Source organism: Oncorhynchus kisutch, linkage group LG3 (assembly GCF_002021735.2).
Source record: "Oncorhynchus kisutch isolate 150728-3 linkage group LG3, Okis_V2, whole genome shotgun sequence".
Classification (NCBI taxonomy): domain Eukaryota; kingdom Metazoa; phylum Chordata; class Actinopteri; order Salmoniformes; family Salmonidae; genus Oncorhynchus; species Oncorhynchus kisutch.
The window spans coordinates 44469237-44479295 of NC_034176.2; the positions used below are offsets into that span (position 1 = coordinate 44469237).

Sequence of the window (10059 nt, forward strand, 5' to 3'; positions counted from 1 at the left end):
ATGACACTAAAAAGTACTCATTACATTTCTAATGCTTAGCAGGACAGGAAAATAGTCAAATTCACACACTTATCAACCAAACATCCCAAGTCAGCCCTACTGCCTCTGATCTGGCAGACTCACTAAACACACATGCTTCGTTTGTAAATTATGTCTGAATGTTAGTGTGACCGTGGCTTTCCATAAATAAAGAAAAAAACAAGAACATTTTGCCATCTGGTTCACTTAATAAGGATTTTTAAATTATTTTTACTTTTGATACTTAAGTATATTTTAAACCAAATACTTTTACTCAAGTATAATTTTACTTGGTGACTTACTTGAGTCATTTTCTATTAAGGCATCTTTACTTTTACTCAAGTATGATGGTGGGGACTTTTTCCATCATCTCCACGCACACACGGCCATCATAGTTTAACACTTAGCAGACTCTCAGCTGAGAGTGAGAGAAACTGCATCCTCCTTATCCTTTTCGTCAAACCCTTATGTAGGCTAGCGGTGCTAATTCTCACCAGAAGAATAGAAAAAAAGTAAGGCCTCAAACATGACCTTAAATAGAGAAAGAACTGATAAGGCTTAATAAAGACACCTTTACTCTCTAATTATTGCTGAGCACACACTCATATGGCTTTTCTAGAATAGCAATGCGGAATGAGAATTGTGCTACTGAAGAAATGGTCAGACAGAGCTACAACAAAAAACAGGCTACTTAAGTTTTGCTTGCTTTCTATGCATGGTAATGACTTCTGAGTGGTTTGTTAGCCTACCTCTTTAAAAAACCTGGTTGTTTGCTTTTGCCGATTTTTGTGCTCTCTTGGTTAGCCTACTATAGGACTAATTAATGGCAGCTAGAGGCCTGTAAAGAGGGAGAACTCAAAAACCTAATGCAATTATAAGGCTGTTCAAAAAAAGAACATGGTTTACATTAGGATTTGTTGATATGTTCCCCAAATGCATTCATGGTAACTCTAGTCTAAACATTTCAGCATAAACCCTCCCCTTCTCCACATGGCCTGACCCCCACTCCAAAAACAGGAAAACATCAAGGTCAGGACACAACAGAATGATATGGCAATATGACATAAATACAAAGCATGACAACAAAGACAAAAACACAGCCAGAGTCCCTAAACAGCTACTGCAGGCTAGGCCATGGCAATTCTATTGCATTCCGATTGTTTTTTTTGGATTCACCACATTCTAGGCCAACGCCCTAGATGTACTGTCATGTAGTGTACCCATAGCAATAGGTCTACAGGTAAAATTAATAGCCTACTACTGACTCAGTGGAGGGAGTCGCTGAGAAATTCCTTTAGAATGTATTATTGAGCAATATATCCTCTGTATACATGTCTAAACATCTAAAAAAGGTCATCATGCGCCAGAATTGGATGTCAGAAGGTAGTCAAGGGGCAAAGGCCAAATCTAACATTGATGACGCTTGCCAGAAGAGTATGGTGCCTAAGCTGGTAGACTGAAGTTCCTGGACTGATCTGTAAAACTTTTATGATAAGCAAGTCCTTGAAGACAGCCGGTAGTGCAGCTTGGACCTCACAAAGTGAGATCTGGCCTATAAAATAACGTTTTAAACTGCCTTCTCCCACTTGGCATGGATGGCATTTCTTCCCATTTAAAGACAGGCAAACTACAGTATGTAAGCCTACTGTGTACGTTGAGCCTCATTTACACGACTGGTATAAGTAGACCACCACCACATTATAAACTAGGTGGTTCGAGCCCTGAATACGGACTGGCTGACAGCGGTGGTATATCAGACCATACGGGGCAGCAAGTAGCCTAGTGGTTAGAGCGTTGGGCTAGTAACCGAAAGGTTGCTAGATCGAATCCCTGAGATGACAAAGTAAAAATCTCTGCCCCTGAAAAAGGAAGTTAACCCACCGTTCCTAGGCTGTCATTGTATATAAGAATTTGTTCTTAACCGACTTGCCTAGTTAGATAAAGATTAAATAAAAAAAACAAAATATACCATGGGTATGACAAAACATGTTAGCCTATACAGTTTAAATCGGAAGTTCACGTACTTAGGTTGGTCATTAAAACTCATTTTTCAACCATTCCACAAATGACTCAAATGATGTCAATTAGCCTATTGGAGGTTTACCTGTGGATGTATTCCAAGGCCTACCTTTTAACTCAATGCCCCTTTGCTTGACATGGGAAAATCAAAAGAAATCAGCAAAGCCCTCAGAATGTTTTTTGTAGACCTCCACAAGTCTGGTTCATCCTTGGGAGCAATTTCCAAACGCCTGAAGGTACCATGTTCAGCTGTAAAAACAATAGTGCGCAAGTATAAACACCATGGGACCAAGCAGCAGTCATACTGTTTGGTATTTGGTCCCTTATTCCTAGCACACAATGACTACATCAAACTTGTGACTCTACATTGCGTGCTAGGAATATGGTAACAAATACCCAACTTTTGACTACTTTAATACACAAGTGAATTTGTCCCAATACTTTTGGTCCCCTAAAATGGATGGACTATGTACAAAAAGTGCTGTAATTTTAAACAGTTCACCTGATATGGATGAAAATACCATCAAATTAAAGCTGTATCATTTCAAACCTAAAGTGCTGAGTACAGAGCCAAAACAACCTAAATTGTGCCACTGTTCCAATACCTTTGGAACTCACTGTAGTAGATGCAAGATGTTTAATCCTTTTTTACTGGCTGATGCATATGCAAGCCAGGCCAAGTCATTAACAATTACAGAATAAAAGGCAGGGCTCAGCAAAGAATTGCCACTGCAGCCGCCATTCATCCAGGGCACTTTAAAAGCTTAACTACTATATTCAGTCCTTAAAGCTGCCTTTGTCTTTAGGATACAGTCAAGTCAGGACAGGAGCCTTTGGTGAAGTGATTAGGTCCCATTGAAAGTAAAGTGCATTCATCATCATATTATGTGAGAACAGACACCTGAACAGGGAAAGTGAAGTGTGGGTGGCTATATAGGATGAGTCTTGTGGATGATCTAATCACATTACCCAAAGGCTATCTGTATCCAACAGCTGAGTCGGTATTCAAATCAAATTTATTTATATAGCCCTTCGTACATCAGCTGATATCTCAAAGTGCTGTACAGAAACCCAGCCTAAAACCCCAAACAGCAAGCAATGCAGGTGTAGAAGCACGGTGGCTAGGAAAAACTCCCTAGAAAGGCCAATACCTAGGAAGAAACCTAGAGAGGAACCAGGCTATGTGGGGTGGCCAGTCCTCTTCTGGCTGTGCCGGGTGGAGATTATAACAGAACATGGCCAAGATGTTCAAATGTTCATAAATGACCAGCATGGTCGAATAATAATAAGGCAGAACAGTTGAAACTGGAGCAGCAGCACAGTCAGGTGGAAGTTGAAACTGGAGCAGCAGCATGGCCAGGTGGACTGGGGACAGCAAGGAGTCATCATGTCAGGTAGTCCTGGTATTATTAGGCAGCCTACACCTAAGACACTAATATTTTAAATGCTAATACAGTGAAATATGAATGTCTAATACACACAATCGACTGACTGGAAATGTGATTTCCCACAGTCAATGTCCTGCAATATGCGCTAAGACGTTAATATTTGTGCAAACTCTACACAGTTCTGTCCTGTGAGAGGACATCAATAAGTTAGGCTGAACAGTGCGTAAGTATGCCCCCAATGCAATTCTAAAGTCTAATACAGCCACAGCACAATTTCAGATTTGTTTAATATATAATTATTGTATTTTGTTGAAGTTGTACAACATTCCGAACTAGTTTAGCATCTAGTCCAAATATGGCATGATTGCTCCTCCCATCCTATAAGTAGAAACTCAAACAGGAAGTACCTGTGCTAAGGTCAAGTCAACGCTATTCTGACCAATCGGAATCCATGCTTCAAGAATCTTTTGATCACGAGGACTGGGATATATTGTGGGTAGCCTCAAAATCACGTCGACGAATACACGGATCCGGTGACTGAGTTCATCAGGAAGTGTTTAGGCTATGTTGTACAAACTGACTATTAAAACCTACACAAACCAGCAACTGTGGTTAGATGGCAGCATTCGCGCAAAACTGAAAGCGCAAACCACCGCATTTAAACCATGGCAAGGTGACTGGGAATCTGGCCAAATACAAACAGTAGTTATTCCCTCCGTAAGGCAATCAAACAGGCAAAATGTCAGTACAGAGACAAAGTGGAGTTGCAATTCAAAGCTCAGACACGAGACGCATGTGGCAGGGTCTACAGACAATCACGGACTACAAAGGGAAAACCAGCCATGTCGCGGACACTGACGTTTTGTTACTTCGCCACTTTGAGGATAACACAGTGCCACCGACGCGGCCCACTAGCAAGGACTGTGGGCTCTCCTTCTCCGTTGCCGACGCGAGTTAAGACGTTTATGCGTGTTAACACTCGCAGCAAGGCTGCTGGCCCAAATGGCATCCCTAGCCGCATCCTCAGAGCATGCGCAGACCAGCTGGCCTGAGTGTTTACGGACATATACAATCTCTCCCTATCCCAGTCTGCTGTCCCCACTTGCTTCAAGATGCCCACCATTGTTCCTGTACACAAGAAAGCAAAGATCGCCCCCTATCATTCACTTCTGTCATCAGGAAGTGCTTTAAGAGGCTAGTTAAGGATCATATCAACTATCTTACCTGACACCCTAGACCCACTTCAATTTGCATACCGCCCCAATAGATACAATAGCCATCGCACTGCACACTGCCCTATCCCATCTGGACAAGAGGAATACCTATGTAAGAATGCTGTTTATTGACTATAGCTCAGCATTCAACACCATAGTACCCTCCAAGCTCATCATTAAGCTTGAGGCCCTGGGTCTGAACCTCGCCCTGTGCAACTGGGTCCTGGACTTCCTGACGGGCCACCCCCAGTGGTAAAGGTAGGAAACAACCCCTCCACTTCACTGATCCTCTACACAGGGGTCCCACAAGGGTGCGTGCTCAGCCTCCTCCTGTACTCCCTGTTCACCCATGACTGCATTGCCATGCACACCTCCAACTCGATCATCAAGTTTGCAGACGACACAACAGTAGTAGGCCTGATTACCAACATTGACGAGACAGCCGACAGGATGGAGGTGAGGGCCCTGGGAGAGTTGTGCCAGGAAAATAACCTCTCACTCAACGTCAACAAAACGAAGGAACTGATCGTGGACTTCAGGAAACAGCAGAGGGAGCACGCTCCTATCCATATTGACAGGACCACAGTGGAGAAGGTAAAAAGCTTAAAGTTCCTTGGCGTACACATCACTGACAATCTGAAATGTTCCACCCACACAGTGTGGTGAAGAAGGCACAACAGTGCCTCTTCAACCTAAGGAGGCTGAAGAAATGTGGCTTGGCCACTGAAACCCTGACAAACTTCACAGATGCACAATTGAGAGCATGCTGGTGCGGCAACTGCACGCCCCACAACCACAGGGCTCTTCAGAAGGTGGTGCGGTCTGCCCAACGCATCACCGGGGGCAAAATACTTGCCTTCCAGGACACCTACAGCACCAGATGTCACAGGAAGGCCAAAAAGATCATCAAGGACAACCACCCGAGCCACTGCCTGTTCACCCTGTTATTATCCAGAAGGTGAGGTCGGTGCAGGGACTGAGAGACTGAAAAACAGCTTCTATCTTAAGGCCATCAGACTGTTAAATAGCCATCAGTTAGCTTCCACCCGGTTATGAAACCCTGCACCTTAGAGGCTGCTGCCCTATATACATAGACTTGGAATCACTGGCCACGTTAATAATGGAACACTAGTCACCTTAATAATGTTTACATACTGCGTTACTCATCTCATGTGTATATACTGTATTCTATTCTACTGTACTTTAGTCAATGCCACTCCGACATTGCTTGATCTAATATTTATACATTTCTTAATTCCATTCTTTCACTTTTAGATGTGTGTATTGTTGTGAATTGTTTTTAGATACTACAGCACTGTTAGATACTACTAGGGCTGCACATTTTGGGGAGTATTCAGAGGCGGAAACTTTCCGTGGGAATTAACGGAAATACGAAAATTAATACCATTTTAAATGTAGATGTTTTTTGCATTGGATATATTTACCATATCATATGGAGACAGAAACAAACTTTATACCTTATCATAAGTAGACATAATTGCAAATTATTAAATAATTCCAATAGAAATAAAAAACAATTCAGTGTTGAAATTAACTTGAATTAAATGAGTTAACTCTTTACATGGGATGATTTCACTGAACAACAAAAGAAAGAGAATATTGAATGATCCCCAATGATCCATCACATCTCCAAAAACATTTTCAACATACATCTGTAAAATGATCATCTAGAAACTAAAGCTTTGGTTGTCTTCCTCTCAGGCTTCAATGTCTTCTCCTTGGACTTCCTGAATGTCCACCTCTTGAATATCAGACTCTGAGGCCTCAACTTCATTGTCACTTTCCAACCTTGTTGAGGATAGCTCGTTGTCAGGCTCAAAAAAGCCTTACATTTGTCCGGGTGGCCTCCAATTTCTCAACCTTTGTATTGATCAGCCTGTTGCACGCTTTGGTGGACGTGTTCCCAAACAAGGACCAGTTGCGCTCTGAGGCGGCTGATGTTGGTGGGATTTGGAGGATGATGGAGGCAACCGGGGAAAGAGATCCACAAAGTCCCTTCCACCAGGTGGCTGATGAGATATGTTGGAACGACTGCCATATTGCATCTCCATTCCAAAGCCCTTGCTTGGAAGTGTACTTCGCCAGACTGCCAAGAACCTTGCCCTCATCCAGGCCAAGGTGGCGAGACACAGTAGTGATGACACCATAGGCCTTGTTGATCTCTACACCAGACAGGATGCTCTTGCCAGCATACTTGGGGTCCAACATGTATGCTGCGGCGTACATATGGGCTTTCAGGCAGAAGTCTTCACGCTTTTGGATGTATTTCAGAACTGCAGTTTACTCTGCTTGGAGCAACAGTGAAGTGGGCAGGACAGTACGGATTTCCTCTCTTACATGTGCAAGCAGAGTCTGAACATCAGACAGGATGGCATTGTCTACCTCAATCTGTGCAATGGCTGCTGCTATAGGTTTCAGGAGTTTCAGGCTGCTTACTACCCTCTCCCAAAATACATCATCCAGGAGAATCCTCTTGATGGTGCTGTCCATTACAGCAGACTGTGATATGGCCATTTCTTGGAGACTCCTTCCCCTCCAGGAGACTGTCAAACATGATAACAACACCACCACAACGGGTGTTGCTGGACAGATTCAATGGAGTGCTCTTATTCTTCTCACTTTGCTTGGCGAGGTAGATTGCTGCTATAACTTGATGACCCTTCACATACCTAACCATTTCCTTGGCTCTCTTGTAGAGCGTATCCATGTTTTCAGTGCCATGATGTCCTTGAGGAGCAGAGTCAATGCATGAGCATCACAGCCAATGGGTGTGATGTGAGGGTAGGACTCCTCCAATTTAGACCAAGCAGCCTTCATGTTCGCAGCATTGTCTGTCACCAGCGCAAATACCTTCTGTGGTCCAAGGGCATTGATGACAGCCTTCAGCTCATCTGCAACATAGAGAACGGTGTGTCTGTTGTCCCTTGTGTGTGTGCTCTTGTGGAATACTGGTTGAGGGGTTCGAGATGATGAAGTTAATCATTCCCTGCCCAAACACTCGGCCACCCATCAGAGATGATTGCAATACTGTCTGCTTTCTCTATGATTTGCTTGACCTTCACTTGAACTCTGTTGAACTCCGCATCCAGCAAATGAGTAGATAAAGCATATCTGATTGGAGGGGTGTATGCTGGGCAAAGAACATTCAGAAATGTCTTCAATACACATTGCCTGTGAGCATCAGAGGTGAACTAGTTGCATACACAGGTCGAGCAAAACATTCATCAGAATTTCTCTGACTACGTTCCTCCATTGAGTCAAAAAAATCTCTGGATTCCTGGAAGACCATGAGCTGTTGCTATCGATAAGGTATCGGATTCATCATTTTCACCTCGAATAGAAATAGAGGGACTTTTGTCAGAGGTTGCTTGCTGTGAACGCTGAGGGAACTTTATGCACTTCGCCAGATGATTCTGCATCTTTGTTGCATTCTTCGCATATGATTTGGCACAGTATTTGCAAATGTACACAGCTTTTCCTTCTACATTAGCTGCAGTGAAATAAAGATTAGGAAAAAAAATGTAAATAAAAAAAAAATACAAATACATGTACAGATAAATAGTTAAGCAGTTAGGTTAAACAACTCCTTTGTAAGATAAATGGTTTAAATGAAACATGTATGGAAACAGGCGAATTAACACTCCTCAGTTAGCAGGCATGTAAGCTAAAACACACATCGTAGCAAAAACAAATTAGCAGAAAATGTTAACATGTCAGAAATTATTTAAACACACTTTGCTGTAGGCTACTATTTACTAGTTAACCAAAAAAAATCATGTGCCAAAATATATTCACCCCACCCAGTATTGTAAAAAAAAATATATATATATTTTTTAAACTTACCAGAAAGCTAGTAGTCCTTGGCTCAGACAGTGTGGTAGTGTGGGCTCAATAGCATCTCATTAGTGTGCAAGATCTTGAGAATCAGCTCTACACGTGATGGAAGAATGCACTGTGCATGCAGAGGGTTGCAATTTCATTGAATTGGGGATAGTTTAACCAAAATATGCCACAAGAATTGCCTTGTGTATCCCACAAAAAGGTTCACTGTTATAAACTAACTTTTTATATGAATTTAATCAAAATTACCAGGCTTAGAAAGTTCCCGACCCTTTGCAACCCTAGATACTACTGCACTGTTAGAGCGAGGAACACAAGCTTTTCGCTACACCCACAATAACATCTGCTAAATATGTGTATGTGACCAATAAAATTGTATTTGCATACGTTTGAGTCACTTTCAAATGGGGACTTTTATTTTGAAGGCGAACAACAATTGCACTCTTGTGGCTAATCCTTATTGTGGCTATCTTCACACAGGTCCAAGCTAGAATGTCTGCCATTACCTCTCGAAAACTCTAGGCGGCATTTTGCTTTCTACCTACAGTTCTCAGCCATTACCTTAGCCCAGGACTGCCTGATGTGAACTACAATCCTGCCGTTGTGTCTTAACATTTTGAAACGTTAATTATCGCATGTGAAAAGGCTTTCGAAACATATGGCCCCTTATCTTTCATCTGCAATAAAGAATCCTTCAAATAAAAAAATATAAGTGTTACACTTTACTGTATAAGTTTATCTATACAGCTATTGGGTGCCTCCATCCGATTAAAACTATAGTACGCTTCCAGTTAAATTCACACACAGGTGTTAGGACCCTCTTGTCTTCTATAAACAAGCGCTGTAACATGGAGGAAGATATGGCCAGGTGGGATCACTAACCCTATCAAGGTGTGTATAAATTATAACTTAAAACAAATATCGCTGATATGAAAGACAAGGTCCTTATGTTTGCAAAACCGTACCGCAAGCCATGTATATGAATGTTCAGACTGAGCGTCAAGGATCACGAAATTTATCCTACAGAAGACGCCTTCTTCCAATGACCCTTATGTTTAATGTAGCCTAATGGCACAGAGTCCTGATCATGGGCTAGTCTGCCATCAACAGCGACCTGGCATTGTTTTTTAAATTGTAGTTTTTTGCACGTTTTGGGATCGCGGACGACTTCAAATGAACAGATCTCTTCACACAAATAATCTTACCTTGTTCTTTTCCGCAGAAATATGAGTTTGATCAGTGGGTGAGTGAAATTCACCAACCCATTTTTGCAAATGCTGGTCACTCGCAGTCTGTGATCCAAAATGTGCAAATCCATGGTTCTGAATAGCGCAATCCTGCCTGAATCTGTCTAGAAAACCATTCAGTTCCAGGCACGATCCAATAAAAAGTTGATGAATTAATATTGACTGTGTTATTTAATTCCCTTGGATTACAAACGCCCGCAGTTTAGTTGGGACTGTGTCTTGCATCAGTCAGTCACCGATACAGAGAAAAACATGCTACGCAATCCGACTCCACTCAACTACTCTATATTCAAATAAAAGACACGGCCTCAT

At 42.2% G+C, this 10059-nt stretch overlaps 1 protein-coding gene across 2 annotated transcripts in view; it reads right to left on the bottom strand.

The window, feature by feature from the left end:
- LOC109883567 (cytosolic arginine sensor for mTORC1 subunit 1) overlaps positions 1-10059 on the bottom strand; it is a 35643-nt gene extending 25584 nt beyond the window's left edge. The window contains exon 1 of one of the 2 annotated variants that reach the window (XR_002254193.2): positions 9706-10032. Coding sequence is in view for 1 of the 2 variants with exons in the window: in XM_020475603.2 (XP_020331192.1) it covers positions 9706-9818 (113 nt within the window). In the remaining variant the exon portion in view is untranslated. Of the gene's footprint in view, positions 1-9705 lie in introns of both variants that reach the window. The other variant, XM_020475603.2, reaches the window with a different exon arrangement.